We start from the raw sequence: 26891 nt of genomic DNA on the forward strand, positions 1-26891 counted from the left end.
GGTTTAGTTTTTGTCGCAACTTGCATTTGATTCGACCTATTTTCATAAACGGTATGGACAGGAGGATGATCAGCTGTGGTGGAAGCCAAATTGGCCTCAGAGATAACACTGACAATCCTAAGCTTATCAGGAAATGCATTAACACCCACCCAACCTGAGCGTTGACCACATGCACAGTAAAATATGTGCAATGGTCAAATATTAGAACAAACTGCAGAGGAATAGCACAAAGAAGCTTAGAAGTACTCAACAAAACTCATTTATCTGAAAAATGTTTTGTGTACAACATAGTTTGAATACAAAACTGACATGCTTTGCAAGCTGATGCATACTGATTCCATTTTTAAAAAAAAAAAACAAGGAGTCACTTTTTGTTATGTCAGTTGCAGAGGCTCATCACTTACAGGCCTGGATCTGGATTTTCAGCCCCTCTGCAAACAAAGAAAATACTGTTTTTGATCCTAATGTGTTAAACTTCAGAAAATCTTCTTAATTCAGTGTGTGCATTCAGAATCTGATTCAAATCAGCTAAATGTGAATGAGTTACAACAGAGTAAGCTGCTTTGCATGTGATTAATAAAAAAATGTTTCATTTGGACATATATACGGAGAGCAGCTCTTACTCCTGACTCTTGCCGCAGCTGTTAAAATAATTCACTAAATCATCATAGCATTTACTGCACATCCTGAAGTCAGGCTTCAGCATCACTGACTTTCTCTTTCATCCAACAAACATGTAAGTTGCAGAATTTTAAGGTCACAGTCAAATCCACCTAAGACCTAAGTCAGATGGATTGTTGTTATTACTGGAACACAGATGCATTTAATAAGAAAATCACCACGATTAAAAACTTAATTTAAAATGACCACTTTTGGAAAATATTGGTTAATAGGATTTTTTCAGTCTTCTAAACTTTGCTTTCTGTTGTGGCTTTCCAAGCCTTTAAGATCCTCACACTGCTTGCTCAGGACTCCTTTGTAAACCTCAAAGCGATGGTTCAAATCTTTCTGTGAGTGGATTTTGAACTTAGTCCCTAATGCCCCGTCAGCAGAAGCAGTCCCATAGAACACACGGCCAATCCGGGAATGGACCAGTGCCATGGCGCACATGACACAAGGTTCTCTGGTCACATAAAGGTCATACCCGGTGCAAATGTACGGCTGAGAGCTTGCCTCTCCACTCTTAAATGTGTCTGTGTCTGACGAAGTAAATCGGCAAGCAGGGTATCTGTCAAAAGAATAACATCCGCCGCCCTGGCTCTGAGCCACAAGGTCAATGCAGACCATGACAGCATGATGAAGGGGGTGGTCACCTCGGCAGTCGTGGCCCACTGCAATGATTCTCTGCGTTGCTGGGTTGACCACCACGGCCCCTACCGCCTCCATCCCCATCTCCTTTCCAGCTTCAGCAGCAGTGAAAGCAGACATCATGTACAAGTGCATTGTAGCTTTCTGAGGTGGACTGAAGAGCTCTCCTCTCAGAGCGACTGTCACCTGTTTGTCCTCATGAAAGGAGGTGGGCCAGTGTTTGCTCGCCAGCTCGAACTGAGGTCGCGTCAAGGGGGGACGCGCGGGGACCTTAACCACAAAAGGCTCACCTAATCCATCATGTCTAACTCCATCTGAGGGCAGCAGAGAGCCGATGCTGACGTCCTTCACGTCTGGCGCATCACTAACAAGGCACACAAGGACTTCCAGAGGGTGAGGGCTGCCCTTCCCCTTGCACGCCCGTACCCTCTTGATGTGCTGAAGGCCATTCAGTGGGTAGAGGCTGTTCAGCTCCCTGATGAGTCGAGACGTCTCTTTCTTGTCAACAATGGGTGCAGCAAATGCCTCGATCAGCTCAACATCTTGTGACTGATCATCTGACAGGACAGGGTAAGCGACCCAGGAGTCAGTATCACAGGCTGACCCTTTCCAACGTTTTATCTGTGGCTCCATTGTTTTGACGTCCTCCTGTGAAATAGGATTTCACACCAAAGGGAAACAAAATTAGTGCATTTGCAGGGCCTGATCTATCTAATACAAAAGCTTGACACTGTGTCTTTGCATATTTCTGTATTTTAACATTGATCTGTTGACAGGTTGATTGACTTTGTGGTTTCACTACTCAAAACTCAAAACAAGCCTGTTATAACCTCTGTGCCCTTGTAATAAATCCTCTCTCTGTTTAGTGAATGACATACTTAATGTGCTACTTGCTATCTGATGCAGTTTCAAATTTTCTGCAGGGTTTTGAATGGAGCATGTTCTTCTAAATCATAAAAACCCCACCCAAATTCTTTGTCAAATGAAACATTTGGATTACATTTAACAATCGCTGGACAAACACACTGAGTGACACAAACATTTACTGTGCAAAGTAGATATTTATAGTAGAGCCAAACTGATATGGAAAGTTAAGAGCAGATGCCAATGTTGACATGTGAGAGTTAAAAAAAAAAAAAAGAAAAGAAAAAACAATCAGATTACAGTATATTTGCCAATATTCATTTTAACATGGACTGTTCAGATGAGTAACCCTTAAAGGATAACTCTCACTTTCATAAGGCTGATGGATTAATAAGAGACAGACTAAAAGAAGGAATGGTCAACTGATGCAAAAGAGACTGAGATATCATGACTTGTAGTGTCTAGAATGGATCAAGTTTCACTGTAACACTGTAATTCCCATAATGCAACTTCTATTACTTACTTTCTCAAACTTGGCAAAGCCACTGAAGATATTACACAACTGTTTTCATTGGCTTAGTAGTACACCTTATGACTAATAAACTGCATTTGATGAGTAAAATTGGTGTAGTGCCCCCCTAAACATGTAACAGAGTTGCAATTAAGTTATGCACTGGCCAATAGCTTTACAGTGTAAAAATACAATTGTCTGCACCCTCTGGTGGACAAACCTTGTATTACACTATTTCTAAATTAACCTTGATCATATATTTGGTCTTTCTCAACCACAATTTCTGGTAATTTAGGGATGTACTTTTCTGGAAATACTGTATAGGTGCAAAGCTCACATCAACTGAAGATACTGGCCATTCTGATGGACTGGTTGAGCTCTTTTGTGAAGTAGAGCCATAAAGTAAACATACATATACCAAGCACAACAAATATTATGATGTCATATCTATTTTATGTATATAGTGCTGTACCTCATTACACAACAAAATCTAGTTTCAGTTCAGTCATTTGATTACAATCATTGGTGGGTTACAACTACAAAGAGAAAGGTTAATACAGCTCAAGAGGTACAGTGAGATTACTTCAGGTGGTACAGATCTAACAGAGCTAGAAGTAATCCATTACTGGCATGTGCAATACAATTCAAAAAGCAGCCTGGATTAGGTGTTCATTGATATTATGACTGATAGTGTAAATGGCAAACGCAACATGTTGTATGATAACCATCAAGTCACCATGCAGTCTTTCTTCATTTCCTTCCCAGTATAAGCTTTGTCTTTATAACTTTGGGAACATGTCGGATAGTCAGTGACACCCTGGTGTCTCGTGTCAGTGTCTCTCCCTGCAGGCCCCCGGCAGCAGACAGATTCACCACTTTGTCTGTCAGCGTGTCCTGGGTGCACGGCTGGATGCCATGAAGGAGGTTCTTGTACATTTCGTCCTGCAGGATCAGAAGACTGCGCGGCTTCACCAGCAGGGAGAACAGGTAACGGTTCTCCTCCGTCTGCGGGGCATCGCCCTCCAGTCTGCTGATGGGTGTGTAGAAGTCAAGGAGGGTGTGAGAGCCCAGACTGATGGTGGTGACAGTAGGGTGGTACAAAGGGCCATCTTCATGTGGCATAATCCCTTCTCCTTGTTTATACTCATTCACCAAGACATGATTAGCTGTTTTCCCACTGAACGCACCAAGAGAGGAAATTTTTTCACAGTATGTCTGGAGCCAGTCTGGAATCTTCTCAGCCAGCATGCCTTTGGGATGTGGTAACCCTCCCCAGTTCTGAAGTCTTCGGCCTGACAGCTGAGTCCATTTAGTTTTTGGAGACTTGTAGACTTGCTGTAGAAGGTAGGACTCCTCATCCTCTGATATGAAATCTGGGATGTAATACACTGTTGGTCGGGCATCAACTATGACAAACTGCTTCATATCCTCCAAAATACAACTTGGATGTTCCATGTCTCCCTTAGAAAAGTCAACATAACATTCTTGTTAGGAAAATGCTAATGCTAGCTATGCTACCTGGTGGTGGCTAACAGAGAATAAAGTGCACCATAGCCACGTCTAATGATTACTATAAGAAAAAACATCTTGAGCCTGAAAAACTTACCAAAATGTCTACGATGTGTACGAAAACGTACAAGTCAGGTACAGGTTATCTAACGAACGAGCTAACAATAAAATCTCTGCGTTAGCAACAGTACGTCCCTTATCAACTTCAGTAGTTGTAACCATGTGATCCAGTGCATTTCCGTGTATGTTGTATGAGCATTAGCAACTTTTAGCTTTCTCAAACCCCTAGCAGTTACTCTATATCTGCAACACGAGCAAAACAAACAGATTGTATGATCTATTACAAGTTCACTAACACCTATAAAATGGGTACTGATTTGCTCCTCTGCAGCTGCAGACAGAAAAATACCATACAGGAAACCACACACAAATGGGCATGTTGCTTTCGGTTTTACAGTAAAATCAGAAATTTCAACAGGTAAAAATATTTATACTCCCGTCCAAACAATGTGCATTTGGTGGGACACTATATTCACACGAAACTTTATACGTCTGCTTTTTTTTAGTAGTGAATCTCTCTATTAAGTCACCGCTACCTCATGAGCATGCATGAAAAAGCTATGTCGGTATATTTCGTGTTTTTACTTAAATTATATCATATCTTACATTATCAATATGCTGCCTTTATACCAATAAGCAGCATATTATATTTTGCGGTCAGCTTTTCCCAACGATACATCACTTTGTTTCTGAGTTACGATGCCGTTTATTCGAAAGTACGACATTTCTGGCGCCAGTGAAGGCAGCACAGCCGACTCAAGGCAAATTCTGAAGTTTGAAACAACGCCACGTTTGAAACGTCATCTGCACAGCGCCACAAAATACAGAAACATGGATATATTTTAACCACGAAATGAGACCAAATTTTGCATTACCTTTTTCGAGGTTTATTCTTTGAAAGAAATACCGTTTGGTCAAAAAGCCTACTTATCTTCTTGACTCCATGCTCATTTTCTTGTGCACCTGCCTAAAGTGTCCCCTAAGAGGCAGCGTCACATTTGGGGGCCCATTCGTTATTTTCTGGATAAGTTTCGAAATTATTGGATTTCTAAATGCATACATTTGTGAGGAATAATATTAGTTATTGCCCCATTATTTTGTTGGTTAACTATCTGTACTGAATCTAAGGTCACAAACTTGCTGATGCACGGATTTATTTTCATGTGACACAGCTAGACGTGGTTGGAGCAGGAAAGAACTCTGCGCTATTTGTGTTTTGTTACTGGGTTATTGCTCTCCAACCCAATGAGATGCTGCTGGAATATTTTGTGAAATATATTTTTGTTTTTTCTTTTCATTTATTTTTTATTCTAGTGGTTTAAAATTCCATGGGAACTGAGGTAAGGTCACCCTGAGTCACTGGACTACTTTAACCCAAGGTAGCTAACGTAAGGTTCATGTTCATCATGTTCCCTTCAAAAGTTAAAATTCTGCAGAGACTGCCACAACTTAGACACACATTTAGGTGCTATACTTCATTTGGAAAAGCCGCCTGCTCCAGACTGGTTTTGGGCATTGAGACAAGCTGTGATGATACTGGGGCTGCTGTGTTGGACGAGAGAGGTGCAATACTGGGAGAGTCTCTACATTCACAGAAGGAAAGTACATCTGAGGTGGGTGTCAGAGCTGTATTCACTTATAAAAGTTATTATTTAGGGGATTTCTTTTGTCATACGTGCTTCTCTCTCAAATTCTGTAGGACTGGTGGCATCATCCCCACTGTGGCACAACAACTCCACAGAGAAAATATAGAGCATGTGGTCCAAGAAGCTTTGGAGAGAAGCGGTGTGGACCCAAGCCACCTCTCAGCTGTGGCCACCACAGTGAAGCCGGGCTTGGCCCTGAGTTTGGGCATAGGTCTTGAGTTCAGTCAGAGGTTTGTGAGGCAGCACAACAGGCCATTCATCCCCATCCACCACATGGAAGCTCACGCCCTGACTGTCAGGATGCTACATCCAGTTGCATTCCCCTTCCTGGTCCTGCTCATTTCTGGCGGTCACTCACTTCTCGCTGTGGCTCGAGGAGTCGACGACTTTCTGCTTCTGGGTCAAAGTCTGGATGAAGCACCGGGGGATACACTGGATAAAGTAATGCCTTCAAACTAACATTCAGCTTTTGTCGCCAGCCATTGCTGGTGCTCCATTTGTGATAGTGAACACAACAGATATTGTTTTTGTGTGGATTCACAGGTGGCAAGACGTTTGTCCCTCAGAAAACACCCACAATGCTCCACACTAAGTGGAGGACAAGCTATAGAACTTCTGGCAAAGAACGGTGACAAGAAGAGGTTCAATTTCAGGACACCTATGGGGCAAACTCCTGACTGTTGCTTTTCTTTCGCTGGGCTACGGAATGACATTACAATAACCATAACAAAAAAAGAGAAAGAGGAAGGTATGAGGTCTCCTGAATGACCACCCTAATCCATGTAACCAGCAATTTACAACTAACATTAACCATTTGAATACATTTTCTTTCTACAACGTACAGATGCTTTACTCAGTTTGGTACACCATATTTTTCCCAAGACCTGTATTTAAGTTAACCATGAGCAAAGTTTGCTCATTTTGCCCAGGAAATAATGAATGACTTATGGATAGTATAATTTGGAACATAAAATTATGCATTTGGCACTTTTGCACGTGACTGGGGAGAAAAATGTGGAGAGTAACAAAAGCTGAACAGAACTTTTCCATAGTAGACATTTTGAATGGTCAAAATACAGGTTCCACTAATAACATTAGTTGCTGCATTGCTGAAAGTGATACCTCTGCTTTCCCTACTGTAACAAGTCAAAATGGCTGCTGTGGAAAAGGTGAACAAAGATGAACAAAATACAAAGTGAAAAGGTTTGATGGGTTTATGTGAGTAAAAACTTTGGGCAAAATTGAAACGGCATTTTTCACTTGCACACCAGAAACATGAGAATCATGCATTAGAAGAAACATGCATTTCAAGTTCTTGATAATATTGTTTCAGTAAAATTGTATGTAGTCCCTTTTGTTACCTGTTTTCGTGAGTATTGTTAGCAGTTGATTAGAAAATACTGTAGTTTGGGAACCAGTGTTCTAGATAAACAAGAAGCTGTAAAAACTTTTGTAACTTTGCCTTCCTCCCACTGTAGGTATAGAACAGGGGACACTGTTGTCATGTGTGAATGACATTGCAGCTGCCACACAGCACACTGTTGCCGCTCATCTCGCAAAGCGCACACATCGTGCCATCTTGTTCTGTAAGGCAAATGGCCTGCTGCCATCAAGCAGCCCCACCTTGGTAAGTGCCCAACATCACTTTGTATTTGATTTGATTTGTGAAAATAAGTTACTTGCAAAGCTTGTATTGACCTTTTAGAGCAATTATGCAACAACAGCATTGACTGCCAGCATCATAATCATTGGGTACTGAAAAATGTAATAATAAATTTAATTTGAACCCCCTATAAACTTCCTTAATTAGAGGGTTGATGGAAGAATGTCTTATTTTACTTCTGCTCTTATTACTCTGTTCTTACATTATCATCCTGTGTGCACAAGTATACTGACAGACCCTAAAAATGAATCTAGATTGCATTTAATGCAGTGGCTGTGGATAAAAGCCTCAACAGTGCACCTGAAATGTAGATCTAAACAACAGCCTATTTAGCAATAAGCCTGGTGATGTTCTGTATTTATATTATTGTCAACATTAATGCTATAAATACTCATGGAAGTGCCATTAATTCTCAGCTGAAATTTGAACAATGGCACTGTTTCCTCCTGCTTGAATAACACTTGCTATAAACTACAGTGCTCAGCTCTTCAAGGAAATTACTGGGTCTTTAAAAAAAAAAGAAGCAAATTTGTATTTGAGATCAGTTTTTAAGGATTTACATATTCAGAAGGAACACAATAAGACCAACTCTAGGACATTGTATATATACATTGGGATTTGAGGCTTTCATTAGTAACTGTTTTTTTCCCTAGGTGGTGTCTGGAGGAGTTGCAAGCAACCAGTATATCCGCAAGGCTTTGACTGTCATCACTGAGACTACAGGACTACACCTGCTCTGTCCTCCAGCCAAATTCTGCACTGACAATGGAGTGATGATTGCATGGTGTGTGTGTGTGTGTGGTGTGTGTGTGTGTGTGTGTATTATCAGCATCATCAGTAAAAGTTTTTACAGTGAATCATATTGTATGATCTGATTAAATGTGAAAGTCTTTCTTATGTGTTTTTTTTTTTTTTTTTTTTTTTTAAACCAGGAACGGTGTTGAGCGCCTGAGAGAAGGGAAAGGGATACTGTCTCCAAATATAGATGTCCGCTATGAGCCAAAGTAAGTCACTGAACGCTGAAAACAGTTTCATATAAAAGGTCAGTGAAAAGTCAATTGAGACACCACACCAAACTTTTCTGATCCACTTGGATCTGTACTGCTGATCAAATCAACACTTGCTCACGTAAATGTTGTATTCCAGGGCACCGCTGGGTGTTGATATGACGGCAGAGGTGAGGGCAGCAGCGATCAGGTTGCCATCAGTCAGGATCAAGATCTCCAGCTGACAGACTGTGGCTTTTGTCCTGTGCAAAAAATTGTTTTGTCACTCCTGGATTTTCTCAGGTCAAAATATATGCTGTGTATATATTATATATGTATAAAGCACATTATACAGGTATTTATGTTACATCTAAGTTGATTCTTTTTAAATATTTGTCACAGAACTAAGTGAAAACACGGAATCCATCAAAGTGAAATCTTTTTTGGTTTGCTATGAGTGAATTTTTAAACAATAAAACCGTAAGGTTTGCCATTACATAGAATGAGTTCAAACTATATGATTTAAAACAGCCTGTATTTATCTTAAGACACCATCTTGCTTTGTTTTTCATTAGGATACACCACATTTATGTACATAACAGTATTTGAACATCTTAAGGATTGAAGCAACAATTTGACGGTTATAAACATCATGGGAGTGCTCACACATGTTTTGTCTTAGTTTTGTCGCTCCTTTTTTTCCAGAATATTCAATGCGATTTCTGTTCAATATATGTGGTACACAGCAAGCCTATTGTTTGCTATAAGCCTACTAAATAGGAGAAAAACCTGGCCTGTGCTCGCTTGCTAGATCCGAGGGTTAAAAAAGGGCACTAAACTTACTAAACCTGTGAGGTTGGATGAGTAGATAATTTAAATAAGAAAACTACTGTCTGTGTTCTTCATCTATTTAAATGTCACTTTCAGGCAGGACAAAGACAGGAGTCCACCCCACAAAGTCTTCCCCTGTGGAGCAGATACAACTTCACTCTCATTTAGTTAGACCTCTGTATCTTATTGGCTGAACATTGCCCTCTAGTGGTGAGTTTATGTATGTGTACCTCAACACACTGGAGGAAAATTGTCAATGACAAAATCTATTTATTATTGACATATGAATATATATATGTCATGAGGGACACACTGTAGTTTTCCACATATAACATGGTTTATTTATTGTGTTACTAAATTTAACAATGGTTTACCTCAACACAACAATAATCATGATTTTGACCAAAAAAAAAGGTGCACAAAACATTTCTGACAAACCACAACATGTATGTATGAGCATTTAATCATCAGCCACATCTCATTTTGTTTACATTTGTTTATGGTGGACATTCTTTCTGAGAAGTGCTTAGAAAATGTTGGTCTTCAAAAAATATTGCAGTCGCCTCCTTGTATGGACTGGATTTCACAGGGAGGTGGGAAAGTTTGTTCTTGTGTCGGCTTAAACCATCGTTTCAGTTCTCACATGACAATCATGTTACAGTTTCATAGCCACTGATTTCACAACATTGTGTGGTTTGTTCATGGTGCCGCAAAAAAAAATTTAGTGGTGTCAAGTTTTCACAGGTGCTGCAGATGTTCTTCCTTGCATAGTTTAAGTTGTGTTGGGGACTCAACACCTCAACCTCAACACAGTCTGTCTGGAAAAATCCACCCTGGAACTCTTCAAGACTTTTTAACATAGCATCTAGGGGCAATTCTGCAGCAATCTAGAGCCCATTTAGGTGACATTTAATCATTTGGCTGATGCTGAAATACAATCCAAGTCGCAGTAGGTTAAGGGCAAAACCTGTGAGAGATTTCATATCATTGTCAAGGATAACCAGTTGAACATGGACGACGTGATGTCCCATTGTGATATTCACAGCTACAGTCTTTTCACAACAGAGGGGTTAAAAAAAAAAACGATATTCATTCTATTTAACTGATGAAAAATGATATGATGAAATCAATTCTAGAGGAGAAAGCGATAGATAGACTTTGCTACTTCTACAGACCAGAGTGCATGTATGGGTAGGAAGCAGGAAATTACTTTAGTAGAAGGGATGAGGCATGTTGAAAAAAAAAAAAAAAAAGACTCAGAATTTACTGAAAATCATAAATCTGTTGTAACAGAGTGAGAACAGTTTAGGGTGGATTTTTCCTTTACCTTGTCATGTTTTTTCTCTAAACTAAAAAATGACCAGGATCGACCATGTCTGACACTAGAGCTCATCATGTTGATAAATATTATACTCCTTTGCGCTGATCAGTCCGTCTCTGTCGTGGTCACTCTTGCGAAATATATCATCCATGATCTTCTGATAGAATGGCTCATCATGTTTCTTCCCTCTTTTTTCATAGTCCTGTTGTAAATATTCTCTTACCTGGAAATTGAGTAAAGAAGAAACACTTTATTGGTCACACATACAGAATACCAGTCATAAACTGTATCTTTGCAACACTCCTCTTACATAACAAGCTCCTGTTGTGCCCTTCTGGCAATATATCACATTGGTGATAAATAATATTGTGGTATTGACAGCAGGTCATTCACCTCTTTAGCATCTGGTCAATGTGCTATCAACTATCCAGATAACATCTTGGCAATAAACTTTTTGGCAACATAATGACATTGTTTATGTTTGGTTATTATGTACAACATTAATAATTTAAATTCTGGTTATACCAGCATACAGGTGTTCTGGATCCTTGAAAATGTGTGTCCCTGGCATTTTGTGGTATTAATATTGGCCAGTACTTGGTCAATAAAAAATGGCTGTGGGGAAATGCAGTTAAAAAATGAATGGTAAAGTGATTTATAGCCTCACAACTGTTGTATAATCAGTGAATGTTCATAATGTGACATAAGATAAACAAGTGTGGCCTTTATTCTTTAAGTAAGGTTACTCTGGGTTGTATGTAATTCTTTATAACTGGTTTGGAAAGCCCGTGATTAGAAAATAATACCAAAAAAGTCAGGGTAGGGGTTGGTAATTTCTTCTCTGGTGCCAAATTTAGATGAAGACACACTGTGGTTGAAGAGATGGGAAACACATTTTTAGGGAACAATCTTGTCACAAGCCTGTTATTACCAATTGAACCAAGGACCAAGAACTCTGTGGTTGTGTTGGTTGATTTGTGCTAATTTAACTGAACATTTGACTTAGGGCAGTAAAAATAGCTTAACTTTCTTTCCATGAGTGGGATGATATGACTGATACAACTCTCACGTCTACTTACTAAGTATGAAGCTAGAGCCACGAGGTAATCAGCTTACTTTAGCTTGACTTAGCATACAGACAGGAAGTAGGCTGGAACAGCTAGTGTGGCTCTCTCCAAAGTATAAAAATATGCCTAACAGCACCACTAAAGCAATGAATCTCATTTGTTTAATCTGCACATAAACAGAATGTTAAAACAAATGTGGTTTTAGTGGGTGTTACATGTAGTAAGTATTTCTTGCGAATAGCTTCCAGGCTTGACTCATACTTAACACACAGACATGAGAATGGTATTGCCACAGATACAGTGTGGTGTATTTCACCTGAATGTTGCTACATAAGCATGTTGCCTTGACAAAAAAAACAGTGTCAGCATTGGGCAGACATTTCATTTCAGTTTTGTGCTTGGCCTATATGTTGGATTTTCCTACATAATATGTTAAATCAATCCACAGACCAAATCAGTGGCCAGATATTTTGAAAAATGGGCTAATTTTGTGATCATCACCAGCATTTGAAATTCCTAAGTTACCTCAGCCTTTGTGAGACTTTTGTCTTTGTCAAGGTCCATCTCTATGAAAGCTTCCATACTGCGTGGTCCCCTGGACACTGCATACACCTCCACCTCAAAGATCACTGTAGCATTGGGCGGCACTGGACCTATTTCAGTAGAAGCCAAAAAAAAAAAACAAAAAAAAACAGAACATCAAATAAGATTTTAAAAGGCTAATAATCCCATTATCATGGCTTATATTTAAATTAATTTATTATGCTCTACATTGTGAAGTTGATTTGACAACATTTCAGGAAGAATGCAGGTTGCATTTCAAAAGGAAACGTATCTGGTTGGAGGTTCAGCTGTATTTTCATACTTTGTGATGAACGAAACAGCTGATAATCTCATAAATTGGAGAAACCATTTGGTTTAAAGAGAAAAAATTTTATAAAATATAAATATCTGTGAGTGATTTGATACCTTGGCAAGAACAGAGAATATTCTAACCAGAGCAACATGCAATTAAAGTTGTTAATTGTAAATGAGTGTGAAAGAGAGAAGACTCAGCTCACACACTTGCATGGGTTTGAATGTATGTACACTGGTGCATGGGCAACAACATCACGCACGCTCAGCAAAACCCTTTCCTCCATAGACAGATAGTAAATTCTAAGTAAAGTGATCAAATGTGAAATGCAGAATCCCAGGCTAGGCAATACCACTATCAGATCATAACAAAGTGCACTTATGAACATTAACATGAGGAGGTTTATAGGAAATAGTTAGAAAGTAAAAGACCAGTAAGGTGTTAGTTTTCTGAAATGCATGCAAGAAAGAGCGAAATGAAGCAGAGACCTTTAAACCTCTGTACATGCTTACAGTACATGCCATGGGCAGCTGAGTAGCAAACACTGCGAGGATGGTGATTTCCTTTCAACTAAAGTGCTGTAAAAAGAATACAAGACAGCATCAAGGTAGCTCTTTCACCCAACAACAGTATTACACACTACAGTAGGTTATCAGCTTAAAAGACTGAATAAGTAGGATTTACCATTTTCTAACTGATTTCCAATGATCTTCTATGTTCCATGTGGCTACTGACATACATAAATTTCACAGAGGTGATTAAAAAAAGCAGCTTGCAGGCATAAAATTTGCTTGAAACAGGTGATCCATCACAGAGAACATCTGCTCAAGAACATTTTTGGTGACCACTTAATCATGTGGTAAATTTACAACAGAATGTCTGTGCTACTAGCTGAGGATGTGGAGCTTTATCAGACTCAGGGTGTCTAACGACGACAATGATGATGATGCCATCACTTTGCATTGTGGGAAATGTAGGATGCAGCCTTTTCAGAGCTTAACATGATATTTCTGCCTCTGGCGCATCAGTTTTTATAGTTCTTTTTTCAAATCTGTCTCTTGTAAGTCCCCAGGAGTAACCCTTCTTTGTAATGTCATTTTTGTAATTCTGTGGTTGGCAGCGATGTGTTGACTGCATCAGCCAGCATCATTCATCAGACTGATGAATGATGCTGGCCAGATAATCTGATGCAGCTGTATGAATGGGTCAAAGTAATAAGTTATTTGGTCTGATGTAATATAAAATATATTTGAAATGTAGTTCATGAAAACCTTAAAATCTGCAAAATGCTATTTTGCAATTATCACTGTAAACATAAATCACTGTCTGCTGCATTTACTTGCCTTTGCCATTTTCTCCAAATGCCAGGCCAGAAGGAACAGTTATTTTTCGTTTCTCTCCAGGACACATATCCATCATCCCAATATCCAAGGCCCTTGATGACTTGTCCGATGCCCAGCACGAGCCACTGAGGGTGCCCAGCCTTGTCCGATCGACTGAAATAGAAATAATACAAAAACCCACATTATCCTATCAGTCAGTCAGCTTTCACATCAATAGGATTTACTTACAGGGTATATATACTTTTGAATGAATCTGAGCTCATACAGATTTTCATCATGGTTACTCCATTGATCCAGGCAAGGAGTGTTAAAATGGGTTTAAAGCTGGATTAACTACAATTCCCAAATTTACAGTCTCTACCTATTTAATAATAAAGTTAATATATGTGACACTGAAATAATTGGCTTTACAATTCTATTGCACACAAAAAGAAGACCTTTGCATACAGCATACACTGTTAAGCCTATAGTGGGCAGTCATCACTGACTCCAGGCAACATAAATGATAATAATACTATAAGTGGCTGAGTGACATTTGCATGCAGACTTTCAAATCGACAAACTGGTTTGGGAAGAAAATATCTATCAACTGCAGCTAAGTTTTTCCCCAAACCACCTACCTGCAGTAGAACTGGGAACCATCTTTGGCCAGGAACCCATCGTAATGAACGTTCATCAGATCTCCTCTTTTACTCTTTTGAGTGCACTCTTCGGGCTTAAACAAAACCTCGATCTTGATCTCGCTGTTCAGCTCATCTGCTGTGGCCCAAGAGGAAAATAAACTGAGCTGTGCAGAGACAAAGAAGCACAGTGCGCAGCTTACTAACTTCCACATCATGCCGCTGTGTATTCGTGGCAACTTCTGAATGTGACGTTTAAACACACTAAGCGACGTAGAGAGCTGCTGCTGATTGTTGGGACTTTGCTGTCCTGAGTTCAGTCTGTCAGGGTTTTCTACTTCCCGGTGCGTTCAAATCCCGCCTCGACTTTTAATAACTACAGACTGTATATGTCAATCCATGGCCCTGATCCTTCCTTAACCACTCCTTAAAACAAAACAAAACAGGGAAGCTTGCTGGGGCGGCACACAGCCCGAGCTGCCTGACAGATTGAACTAAGGACATAGAACTAGACTGAATGGAGGGCGAAGTGGATGTCAAATATACATGCAAATGCTGTAAAGCTAAAAGTGTCAACACTTCTTCATTGCATGCTAGTAAATAAAACTAAGGTTTCGGCACTTTTACAGCTCATATTTCACTGCTTTTGTGTGCCTGTTTTTTTTTTTTTTTTTTTTTTTTTTTTACCAAACAGAGCCGTTTATAGTTTTATAAAGTTACAACAGCATAACGTACCAAGAGGATATAGAAGTACAGTACATGCGACAAAAGATACATGGAAATGAAAAAAGATAGGTGAGTAGTGAGGTTAAGTATCAGAGAAAGTATTTGTGCAAAAAGGCTTTCAACCAACATGTAGCAAACGGTGTGGCAGTAACACACGTTTCTATAAGTAATTTTTAAACAAAATATTTTCAATTTACATGCCCTATGACGTAATTATCGACTCAATAATAATAATAATAATAATAATAATAATAATAATAGTCATGTTTTTTATCTAAGATTAAATGAAATCAAAATAGGAAATTGCGTATAAGGAGAATAATTAGTCTGATACAGGATCCCATTTAATCCAGGTAGCCATCATTTCTTTACTGAAAACTTTCTGTAAAAGTACTGTTATTAATACACCATATATCGGCTCAATCAACCTACTGTCCAAAAAAAAAAATCAGGAATTACAGGAATTGATAGACACTAAGACACTCCAATAGCTAACCTGAGAGCCTCATAAATTATGTTTGAGCACCAATAGGAGCCTCGGGGGCGTGAACCTGTGCCTCTATTTATTTTTGGACGCCGGCACTTGTGAGTCATCGCCTCTCAGACAGCCAGCGTGATTGTAGTCTCCTCTTGTCATCACTGTTCTTGCTACCGGACATATTAGGAACCACGAATTTCTCTTAAATTGCCTGACAGGATTGAGATGTTACATTTTAGGTTTTCGACAGTGCTGAAGGAGTTGTTTGAAGCCACCCTCAAGCGTCCCTTGCCCGGCTCTAGAGAGAAGACCTGGTTACCGGCCCGCCACTGCTGCTTCGGCACCGCCTCCGTTGATGCCAGAGCTGTATCTACTCATCTGAAGGTCCTCCATGCCGCTGCGCACCGCCCGGCGCTTCGCACCGCGCCCTGCGCCACCCCGGTCCGCTCGTACTGCGCGAAAACTGAAGGTGCAGTGCAGCTGGACGAACAGTTGAAGAAGGATGGAGGCGTCAGTGAGGCATCCAGCGACAAGTAGGTTTCAGGCGCTTCTTGAGGGATAAACTGTCTGAGTCCTTGACGGCTGGCGTTTACGGCGAGTCATGACGCATACAGCGCAAGCGGATGTAACATTATTCGCTAACTGTCTTAAACGCTTTAGTACAGTAATATAGCTAGTTAACTAACTTAACATTCTCTCATAACCAGATACTCATGTGTTGCTTATAGACAAAATAACCCTCACACTTGTATGTAATATATAAGAATATGGCTAGCTAACTGTAATGGCCTAATAGCAGCCGCTATCAAACCATGTGGGACTTGTTCATACCGGTGCAGCCTCTAGTGGCTTTGTGCCAAGTAGCTACATGAATACGTCTCATTTAACTACCGACGGAAACTTAACATAAAGTCAATTAGGATCTTAGCTGGCCTCGCCGGCCTCAGTGTAAGGTTAGGTTAGCTATCTGCTCCCGGCGAGAGAAAACGCAGCATGGTGCAACAGTTTTGAAAGTGAAACGGCAATGGACCTGTTGTTGGGGTCATGAATGAAGTGAAGTATTACACATCCACATGCAAGTTTAAGAAGCTGAATGAATTCAGCCAAAGGCTGTGACTTCATACCCGTCACAGAGTGGAATCTAAACTATAACAAAATTTGATTTATCTCACTTAGGTAGTTGTAATGATAACTGCATGTGTGCCAAGTGAATGGCTTCTAGTGGTTTCTACTGTGACTTCCCCTCTCAGTGAGTTGACTGCAGGGTCACAGCTGGAGGGCTGCTCCAGACCACTGTATTTACACCGATAACTCTCTCTGTCTCTGTCTCATACAGCAGAACAGTAGCCTTATACAAAGTGGGAAACAAAAATATCTAGTTAATGAATATTAACTAGGGTAATAAAAAGTAATGCTAACATTTGTTAGGTTAATCCATATCAAATTCATCTATTTGTGCATGGTGGTTGTTCTTATCTTTCCCTGACATATTTTTAGTTTTGAGAGGCACTGTCACTTCCTATGTAGGTGAAGTATATATGAAGTTTTTCCATGAAATTGTGATGGTATTTGCTGGGCTGTATGTGTTACTGTAAGGTGTGTTTGTCACATAAAACCCAGTAAGTCAGTTGTCAAAGTCTATATCAGTATGAAGTCTTCTCATTGTACAGTATATTGGCAGAGCTCTTTATTCACCTTAACAACAAACTTAAAACTTTACTTAAAAACCAATTCTGTTCCATTGGCATTTTCAAGTTTCGGCCGATTCACACCAAATCTTGTTCCTCACAGCCAGCTGGCTGTCTGTACAGTAACCACAGTCCACGTGGTTACCTTTTGAAGGGAGTTGTTATAATCTCAGTGCTGCCAAAACCACTTGGATATATCCTGGCCTAGAAATGAAAATACACAAGGACAGGGTGGTGTCATCACCAAGATGTTGAGTGGGGAGTTGAATTTTTTCTTCCAGTTTAAATGCTATACTGTTCTCCTCTGCTTTCACGCAGACTCCTCTTTCAGTCAATAGCTTTCCAGCCTCTACTAACCCTCTTCCACTGAAGTAACTTCAATAAAACATATCATAACATATCATGTAGTTTTTGTCACAGGCTCTGCTTGTCTTCCCGCTGTTCTCCCCACGCTTTTGGGATGAATTCGTTGGAACTAAATTTCCATCCTTCTTAGGAAATTACATCAAATGCAAGTTCCAGTTACTTTGAGGGGTTGAGAGCATGGTCATTATTTGTTGGACAGGGTAAAAAGTCCATGCCATTATTAATATTTGGCTAAAGGAGACGAGTTAGAGATCAATGGATTCCACAAAAATACAGTGGAAACACAAAGAAGAACCAAGCATCAAAACCTCACAAAGTTCCTAAAAGTTAATTTTATGGGAGGTCCCATGTGACAAGTTCAGTAGGAAGTTGCAGTAGGAAGTGGCTACGAGTAGGAATGCTGCATCTGTCTGATCCTGCTGTGTAGCTGACGACGCATCACAGAGCACCTGGATCATAGCAACGCAAACATACATTTGTGATATGTTGAAAAACAAAGCAAGCATCCTCACCAGAGCCTGATTACAGTCTGACTCAGATGCTCAGAATGATACTGTCCTTGGAAACTTACTGTTCTCAATTCATGGGATCAGTCCTGTGATTCATTATTCATGGGTCAGAGAAGTGTTGATACATGTGATAGGGATGTTGCCTCTGTCAGATTACTGATGATTCACAAGATAAACCAGAGGGGGAAATGTGGTTAATGACCTACATAACATTCTGTGCATTGAGGAGCAGTCAGCCTCTGAAATAAGAAAGGCAGAGGGGAGGAGTCTTTGTTCTGATTCCTTTATTTTGAAAATGTGCAATACGTTTGCATTTTTTGACAGCTGCAAGGTTTAGTAATCAAGCTGTAGCCTGAGCTGTAAGCTAATAGTGAAATTAAAAGGAAAGGCTAAATCACTGTAGCTGTTGCCTGGTATAACTGACAGGAAAATACAGTGCTAAATTGCTATTGCCATATGGCGTCATAGACATGTTGTAGAATAAGAGATTCCTTGGCTCACAGCCATATAAGCTGAGCAATTTCTGGGATCAGTTACAGCTTTAATAGGTGGAGGTGGGTAGGATTAAGATATCAAAAACAGACAAATGACTGTTGTGAGGCATGAGACAGAAAACGGAAAGCAAAAGACACACTTGGTGTTAAGCTGTAACACGCTGCCTACTGAAACTAAGCCTGGTGTTAAGTCACTGATGTGACCTTGCTAAGGAAATACCCACACTCTCAGGCCGGAGTATTGAAAACTACAGTCATCTTTTTGCAGTCTACTTCTCGAAACTTGAGTCCATGCTGTATTCCTTTCACATCTTAGGTTTTCTTGAGCCTCAAAGCACCAGTGGTGTATGCTGCTATATGTGGTCCTGTGTATCCCAAAACATGATTTTTACTCACCACTTAAAAGCCAGCCATTAGAGCTGCAGAGGATGCAGAGGATGTGATTAATTATCTTACAATAGCTAGGCCACCAGCATGTGAGGGTGAATTGAACAATAAATGCACAAAGTCCTGCATGAATGATAACATGCCAGCCATTATTACTATGTTTTGATCCCACAGAACAATAAGAAATAAGAGCAAAAGTTGATTTGAAAAAATACAAACAAAGCCTAGTCTTTACCTTGTATCCGGGAAACTCAAGTGTTCTGCTTATACCAATGAGCAGTCACCCAGATACAAATGGACTGAGCCATCTGCCTGTGAAGAGGAAGAGGTGTTTAAATGTACAAATGCAGAGGGACAAGGTGTTTTAGGCAGTATTCACACCTGATCTGTTTGTGCAATTTAAACACCTTCCGGTGCATTTGCTTATTTAGTTCAGTTCATGTTGGCTGGTGACAACTAAGATTGTCAAACAGACCAACTACAGGATAATGTGATATGGATATGTGACACATATTAATTCAGCCATCTGTCCGGTCATGTTGCAGAGAGCTGTCCTTCAGTCTTTGCGACAGATTAAGTTCAGTTGAAGCATGAATTTCTATTAATCTCAAAAGAAACATTTTTGTCCTTTTTTCACCAAGCAAAGGTCAAGTTTTCTGAAAGGACTAGAACTTAGTGGCAATAGTGACTCAGTGTCTCTGGCTCAGATAGGAACTTGACTACAGATATAAATGCAGCCATGTGGTGCTAGTAATAGTTAATAAAACTGTACTTGTTTGTCCTCAGAAATTGACACTGCATGTCCACAAGGTGCACTAATGGTAGGACGGATGGGTGATTTTTTGCAATGGTTAACAATATATTAATTGTTAAGTCGTAAAAGGAGATATTTGGTGTTCAGCCCTCACCTGAAGTGCCCCTTTAATTGCCCAAATGCTTCCTAATTTGCCCTTATATTTTCTGCAGTAACTGTACAAACTGCTGCCATGTTGCCCTTGCACATTTTAGAGCAGAAAGTGCACACTCTTGAAACACAAACGCACCTTCCTGGCAAAACAGTGTGAAGATTTTGTCTCTGTTAAGGTGGATGCTTTAAAATTCTCCCCACAGTTTCATCTGTTGTTAATTTAGCATTCTTGTTAACATGTTACAATGCAGGGTGTATCATCTACACACCAGTTTGCTGGTTGCTCTGTGACTCTGTGGTGCACCTGTTGACTCTGTTGCATGGAGGTGCTGTTTTAGTGACAGATGCCTGGTCAATAACCGTCCCTTTGAATTAGACATGCTTGAAAGACAGCTTTTTAGTCATTCTTTGTTTGCTCATGTTCCGGCGCGGTTACCTTGGTTGTATGTGGAGTGTTTACTCAGCTTGGAGGAGAAGATCTGCCAAAAGGAGAGGAGATGAAGGCAGGGAGGAGTGACAGACTGAATCATGGAATTTCAAATGCTGATGTGGGCATTGTGCAGCACATCTACCATCTCTTTGTGAGTTTGATCAGTGCAATGTTAAGCTTCAGTTTGATACTTGTTAGTATGGGATCTGAAGTGTACTGCTCGAGGGTTGCTGCTCTTTGTGGAAAGAAAAGGGCTTTTATTTAATTGGAAAGGCAGAAATTTGGATTGTAACATTTTCCTGGCTTCATTTTCTGCTACATCCACTAGTGCAACATGTGGTCATTTCTTAAGATGCACAGTTTTTCACAAAGGAACAGTTTTTCAACAACTGCTGCTTGTTCCTTGTCATGAGATATGAAAATCTGACTTGTCTCAAAAACCAAAATTTGAATACTCTTCCATACCGAGCTGAGTTTGCTGCACTGCAGATTATGGTGCTGTGTCATGGCCAGTGTGTGAACTGGACGCGATGTTGGCTTTATTAATCCAAGAGCCACTGAGAGCTGAGCGGGGTAAAGACGAGAGAATTCCTGGAATTTAGGCCTGGTCTAACACTGCTCCAGACACTACCGCCAAACCTATGTGTGAGTTGACACGTAGTAACCAGTAACCATCAGCCAAACTGCACTCACTGTGGTATTTAGTGTTAACTATTTTCTGTATGAAAAGAGTTGTCTTTGTAATGTTTGATCCTTTTCCTGTCATTTTATTTTAGCCATGGCTTTGTGGGTCCAAAAGCTATTAGAACTGCTTTTCTCTCAAGCGTTGTGAGCAAGTGAGTCATATAGTAGCATAAATACATGAATAGAAGTCAATTATTTCTGTTAATTATGCCCACACCAGAAAGCGAGTGGTTAAAGGATTAAAGGTTGCTGTGTCTCAATTTCTATGGCATTTTGCAGGTGGACACACCTCTAAAGTATTTCAACTGTTGAAAACTGCATTTAAACTCTTTTTGTTTTGTTTATGGTAGAGATAAGCATGAACTGGCACTTCTCTCCCCATGGACCGTCAGTCTTGTTATTGTGTGTCAAAACATTACAGAACACTGTACAAAATATTATTGTAACGCAGTAAAGGTAAGCTGTGATGCAGGCTGTATTGTCTTAAAGCAGAGCTCTTGAGCAGTCATATATACTGTATCTTGTTGACAGTTGACACTTTTGATGTGGGCCTGTTTAAGATTGCACAATGTGTAGGTGCATCACAGCAGAAGATATAAATGAGTTATAATGGTAATAACTGCCAGCGGTAAACATTAAATAATATAGTAAGGCTTTGATTACTTTGTTATACAAACGCACACACACGCACTACACACTTGGATTGCATTTTTCCGGTATGTGTTACACAAATCCTTCACTGATGTGATAAGCTTGTATCAGCAGCTACAGATAAACTCTGTGTTTACACTGCCAAGACAGGTGGAAATGGGATTAATTGTGGTTCATGCTAAAGGGCAATCCTGCAGCATATCAACCATGCCTCCACTGCTGTGGCATTGTAGCTACTTTAATTTACATAACAACTGTGTTTTTTTTTTCCAGCCCCCCCACTTTGTTGCCAATCCCATGTAGTTCAGAATAATCTCTAAAGAAAAATAAATTAAGAATCTCAGTAGTAAAAGAATAATAGTTTACATACAATGCGTTTCTCACCTTAAACAAAGTAGAAGAGGTTACTTCTTTGAGTACTTTCTCATTACTGGAAGTGCTGTGTCTTATATGTGTGTCTATCTACCATTTCTCTAATCCTAGAAGAAGAAATGCAGGCATTCTCCCCAGTCTGGAGGATTTGCTCTTCTACACAGTCGCAGAAGGTCAAGAGAAAATTCCTGCTCATAAATTTCTTACAGTAAGTCCTTCAGTTTCAGTTCAGCTTGGTGGTTAACGGTAACTTTTGCAAGATAGTACATTAACATCCATCTTAATGGTCACATACCACACACAGTTTCTTTTTGAAAATATTCCTGAATCTTCTTTGTATTGATATACAGTTTCTATTGTTGTATTTATTCTGTTATTTTAGGCACTTAAGGCCACAGGGCTTCGCACTGGAGATCCCCGGCTGAAAGAATGCATGGAAACCCTCAAAGAAACTCTAAAGAAGACATCAGATGGTGTAACGCTGGACAGGCACCTATTCAAAAAGTAGGTCTTGTCGTTCCTTGTCTTGTATGGGTATTCTGTCTCTATCATACACACCTACCATGGTGACATTTTTTAAATCTCATTTCCCAAGTACATGTGCTTACTTCAGCTTTGAAATATATCATGCAGTTTGATGACCATATTTTTTAATGAGCAAATTCAAACATACGTAAATGTATAAATTTGCATATTGCATAGATGCAAAAAAAAATATCCATCAAACAGCATTTGGATGGAAGTTCTGTGTTTGTGTGACTTCTGCATTTTCAGTGGAAGGAACTCAAAGAAAACTGGGCATTGTACTCAGTTGGAAACTCCCATAGTCCTTTCCTTCTTCACAAGAAGTCAATAGATTTTCATCTGCCAGAAATAAACTTTAAGTATTTATTTTCACTTCTTCCACTGTGTGTTTTGGTACCACTTTGAGAGGAATATTGTTCTATGAGTAACACATCAAGGCTTAAAGAGAAATTTGTTTCAGTGCTTTCTGTGGTTGTCACTGTCTTTTTAAAGTTTTTATTTTATTGGTTCAAATTAAAAATATTTTAGCTCTAGTAAACTAAAATCTGAGCATTGACACATTCCTGAAACCATTCGATAATATGACAGACACTGTGTTCATGGTTTCCTACAGTCAGTGGTGTGAAAATGATCATTCATCACTATATAGATTCATACTGGATCACGCCACGTGAATTTAAAAAAAGCAGATGATGAATATGTTATGATAAAGCTTCTTCATCAGCCATCACTTTTAACATTCATAGAAGTTTGTCAGACTTCAGGGTTGCACACTTGGTTGGCAAACTTTTCCTTTAACTGCATGCAGTCACAATATTTTAGCATGCTTTTTGTGGTTTGTTCATCAGGTGTGTCCAGAGCAACATTGTCCTGCTCACTCAGGCCTTCCGCAAGAAGTTCGTCATCCCAGACTTCCAGTCCTTCACCTCCCATATTGATGAGCTGTATGAGAGTGCCAAAAATCTCTCTGGAGGACAGGTGTGTCCTTAGATCCACAACTTTTTTTTTTTCCCTCCCAGTGCATCATGATTATTATTTAGCCCATACAGATTCATTACCATCAGTCTGTTCTAACAGTCCGGTTTCAGTCTGCATTCAGCTGGTATCAAAGGTGTAGATCCGTTTTTGATTGCCTAACCAGAATGGATATCCAGCAGCACTCTGATCTGACTGAAAACCACCAATCTTGAAGGAAAAGTCCACCCTAGAACACGTTAGAAGTATTCTAGTAGCTCCCAGCAGCAGCAAGCTGGGTGCCACTTTTACAAATTGGTGAAGTATTCTCTTTGGCAGCAGCTTTCTGCGTGGTGAGTCATGTCATTATAGGTGCTAGCTACAGAAATGTTCAGACAAAAGAGAATTACTGGCAATGATTCCCAGAAATTTATGAACCTCCCACAGTGAAACTCCTGTTCTCAGCTGAGAAGCATCTAGCAACTACATGTGTACTGAAGCCAAGAAGAGACCCATTTTAGAGCAGACATTTTTACAGCTCCAGACCCCTGGTATTACACATTCACTCACATGGCTTAATGAAATGGAGCCATTGTTTATGTTAATATTTACCCCTGTGCTCTCCCTGCGTAGAGAGGTCAAAAAGTCTGCCATGAAAATGGTGTATTTGTTAATAAGTAAACTGAGCCACATACCCACTAAGCTGGCTGATTTAGTCATTTACATTAGTCATTTGCATCCACACTAGCAATTTGGTTGTTGTGTTGTCAGAGGGAAACGGCTCGCAAAAAATCATGGTACTCTTCTAGTTAGCACCAACTAAACTGTGTGTTGGTGGTGCACAGATGAAAGCCATAAATTAAACAAAAGCAAACAAAACACATTGGTCTGTAGTAGCTCCTTTTGATATGAGTATTCATTGTGGGTTTTTCCTTTCTGATCCTCAGATGAGGAGTTGACCCCTGTCAGTCTTGTTATTGTGTATTATATTGTGTGGCATTAGCTTTCCACTGAAAAATGAGCTGCAGCAGACGTCAGAGGTGTAAGGTGAGCCGCTGCTCTGCTGAAGCTCTTTCCTCTGCCTCACCTCTCTTTCAGGTTGCAGACTACATTCCTCAGCTTGCCAAATTCAGCCCAGACCTGTGGGCTGTCTCTCTGTGCACAGTCGACGGACAGAGGTGAGACATTCATGAAGAGGACTAAATGTTAAAGAGCTATTTAAAAAAAAAAAAAAAAAAAACATTGATATATTATTATATTTTTATTTTAGCAGTTAATGTTTGTGTGATGTTTCTCAGTTAATGTTATAGTAGCATGTCTGTGCTGTGAGCATTCCTCTGTGGAATCAGAGCACTGCTGCTGTTGGGTTAAATAATTACCAAATGGCATCTAATGGTTTCTGGGAGAAATGCAAACAAGCCAGTTTTCTTTTATTTTAACTGCAGTGTGCAACTGCAAATTCACCATATTATTTGTATTGGTAAAACACAATTCACTTTCTAGTTCTTAAATATAATTCCCCTTGAGTTTGTAAAATGCATACACATATAAAATAGAATCCAGTGTAATTAGCACTCTCTGTGAAGCTTACAGTGTTCAGTATATATGTATGTAAATCACCCTGTATTTCCCAATGAGGGACAAAAGTAGAACAAACAGACACTTATCACAAGTGTAGTGGAAAGATGTCAACAGGTGTTTGGATCAGCCTGTTCTCTGATAGGTATCTTTAAAGTTCCATAAGGGGCTAGTTTTGTCATGCCTGTGCAACAGAGGAAGTCATAAAGATAACATTGGTACTGAACAGACTGTGTAGTTCTGTTATCATGCTGCAACACTCTGAAGTTACTCTGTATACTCTTCCATTCTAAGTCTTTACTTTGATCATGCATATGTCCTCCATTTTGTACCCTGTTCCAGGTCCTCACTCTTACTGACTTGTTTATTATCTGACATTGCAGCTGCTTTGCCTGCTTAGATAACATTATCTTTATCCCTAACGTTATGTTTTGTCTTTTGTAGACATACAGTAGGAGACACCAAGGTCCCTTTCTGTCTGCAGTCTTGTGTCAAGCCTCTAAAGTATGCTGTTGCTGTCCATGACCATGGCACAGAGTATGTGCACAGTTTCATTGGAAAGGAGCCCAGTGGCCTGCGCTTTAATAAGCTCTTCCTGAATGAAGATGGTGAGACTCCAGAGTTTTCTTTTCCTTTTTCCTCCTCATTACTTCTTTCTTAAGACCTCAGCCCATACACAGTATTTTTCCTCCTCAAAATGTCACATTAGAGCCTGACTTTGAATCATAGAAAATATGTTAATAAAGGTTATAAAAGAGGAATGTTTTGCATGTTGCTTTTACACCCCCCTCCCCCCACTACATATTTGCATTTCTCCCTCAGCCTCTTACATATTTGAACACTCCCTCATGACCTCAATGACACTAGGTGGGACAGTCTGTCATTAGCAGCCCAGAAAGTTTTTCATCAGTGCTCATCGATGGTCTATCTCTAGCATCAGGGAGAGAGAAGTGTGAGAGCTGTGACTGAGCTGCCAAGTGAATGAGTCAGATGATGGCATCAGGAGAATTTGTGGAAAGAGTTTTTTTTTTTTTTTTTTTTTTTTTCCCCCCCAGCAGCATCTTGAAAATAAACATGGTTGGGTTAAACTGAGTGTCTACATAGCACATAAATCAAGCTATATAAGTGCTCGAATAATATTTATATTTTTATGACATGTTGATATGACACTACATGCCACAATAATCAGAATTGAGGTTGGTTTGTTAGAGGAAATGCCACAATCCTCACACTGATAGCTAAACTGCAGCCATTTTGTCACATCCTGTGTGGGTGTTTTGCCAAGATAGCCCCGTGGCTGTCCTGTTGTGTAAGGCGATCACATACCAGTGAGGAAATGTAGGTGATGTAAGGGCTGTACTTGAGCTCTTTTAGAAATTAGAGGGAGGAAGGCTTCCACTCCCATCGTCTAGTTTGGCCAGTGTTGCTACAACGAATGGGAAGAGGAAGTAAGCTCATCTCATGGTTAGTTATGGAAACAGAAGGCATTTGCTATTTCTTGGTTTAATCCTCTGGGGGAGTACAAGACAGGAATACGAGACTTCAATACATCCTGAT

The 26891-nt window shown here is 39.8% G+C and overlaps 5 protein-coding genes across 12 annotated transcripts in view; 2 read left to right on the forward strand and 3 right to left on the reverse strand.

The window, feature by feature from the left end:
- Nucleotides 1-243: 243 nt before the first annotated feature.
- On the reverse strand, nucleotides 244-5224 carry adat3 (adenosine deaminase tRNA specific 3). 2 transcript variants are annotated; one of them, XM_018696662.2, is made up of 2 exons: nucleotides 5128-5224; nucleotides 244-1956 (listed from the first exon to the last, which is right to left on the reverse strand). In XM_018696662.2, exon 2 carries the CDS (start codon nucleotides 1939-1941, stop codon nucleotides 901-903), a length of 1041 nt encoding a protein of 346 aa, XP_018552178.1. In that variant the 5' UTR covers nucleotides 1942-1956; nucleotides 5128-5224; the 3' UTR covers nucleotides 244-900. The 2 variants fall into 2 exon arrangements, with proteins under 2 accessions (XP_018552178.1, XP_018552179.1); XM_018696663.2 differs by lacking the exon at nucleotides 5128-5224 and adding an exon at nucleotides 4290-4435.
- Nucleotides 2350-5226, reverse strand: alkbh6 (alkB homolog 6). 3 transcript variants are annotated; one of them, XM_018696664.2, is made up of 2 exons: nucleotides 5128-5226; nucleotides 2350-4144 (listed from the first exon to the last, which is right to left on the reverse strand). In XM_018696664.2, the coding sequence occupies exon 2, from the start codon at nucleotides 4136-4138 to the stop codon at nucleotides 3434-3436; it is 705 nt and encodes a 234-aa protein (XP_018552180.1). In that variant the 5' UTR covers nucleotides 4139-4144; nucleotides 5128-5226; the 3' UTR covers nucleotides 2350-3433. The 3 variants fall into 3 exon arrangements, with proteins under 3 accessions (XP_018552180.1, XP_018552181.1, XP_050928707.1); XM_018696665.2 differs by lacking the exon at nucleotides 5128-5226 and adding an exon at nucleotides 4290-4433; XM_051072750.1 differs by lacking the exon at nucleotides 5128-5226 and adding an exon at nucleotides 4290-4420 and having other exon boundaries at nucleotides 2350-4140.
- A 195-nt stretch (nucleotides 5227-5421) lies between these two features.
- osgepl1 (O-sialoglycoprotein endopeptidase-like 1) lies at nucleotides 5422-8916 on the forward strand. The gene is given in 8 exon segments (XM_018696661.2): nucleotides 5422-5853; nucleotides 5855-5865; nucleotides 5952-6339; nucleotides 6442-6646; nucleotides 7377-7525; nucleotides 8215-8345; nucleotides 8494-8565; nucleotides 8708-8916. Coding segments are annotated over 8 exon segments (1245 nt in total). The 5' UTR covers nucleotides 5422-5649; the 3' UTR covers nucleotides 8793-8916.
- A 777-nt stretch (nucleotides 8917-9693) lies between these two features.
- Nucleotides 9694-14957, reverse strand: fkbp7 (FKBP prolyl isomerase 7). The gene is given in 5 exon segments (XM_018696666.2): nucleotides 9694-10922; nucleotides 12292-12419; nucleotides 13966-14053; nucleotides 14055-14118; nucleotides 14586-14957. Coding segments are annotated over 5 exon segments (660 nt in total). The 5' UTR covers nucleotides 14804-14957; the 3' UTR covers nucleotides 9694-10760.
- A 930-nt stretch (nucleotides 14958-15887) lies between these two features.
- The window catches only part of glsb (glutaminase b), a 35307-nt gene continuing 24303 nt past the window's right edge, over nucleotides 15888-26891 (forward strand). For 4 of the 5 annotated variants that reach the window (XM_018696655.2, XM_018696658.2, XM_018696659.2 and 1 more), the window contains exons 1-6: nucleotides 15888-16322; nucleotides 22389-22485; nucleotides 22660-22781; nucleotides 23651-23780; nucleotides 24855-24934; nucleotides 25779-25942. In XM_018696655.2, coding sequence (XP_018552171.1) covers nucleotides 16015-16322; nucleotides 22389-22485; nucleotides 22660-22781; nucleotides 23651-23780; nucleotides 24855-24934; nucleotides 25779-25942 — 901 coding nt within the window. In that variant the 5' untranslated portion in view covers nucleotides 15888-16014. The remainder of the gene's footprint in view (nucleotides 16323-22388; nucleotides 22486-22659; nucleotides 22782-23650; nucleotides 23781-24854; nucleotides 24935-25778; nucleotides 25943-26891) is intronic. The other variant, XM_018696656.2, reaches the window with a different exon arrangement.

This window comes from Lates calcarifer, linkage group LG1, assembly GCF_001640805.2.
Source record: "Lates calcarifer isolate ASB-BC8 linkage group LG1, TLL_Latcal_v3, whole genome shotgun sequence".
Classification (NCBI taxonomy): domain Eukaryota; kingdom Metazoa; phylum Chordata; class Actinopteri; family Centropomidae; genus Lates; species Lates calcarifer.

What these genes read in the sequence shown, in the direction of transcription:
- adat3 (XM_018696662.2), bottom strand. Translation starts at nt 1,941, where the DNA reads ATGGAGCCACAGATAAAACGTTGGAAAGGGTCAGCCTGTGATACTGAC.
- alkbh6 (XM_018696664.2), bottom strand. Translation starts at nt 4,138, where the DNA reads ATGGAACATCCAAGTTGTATTTTGGAGGATATGAAGCAGTTTGTCATA.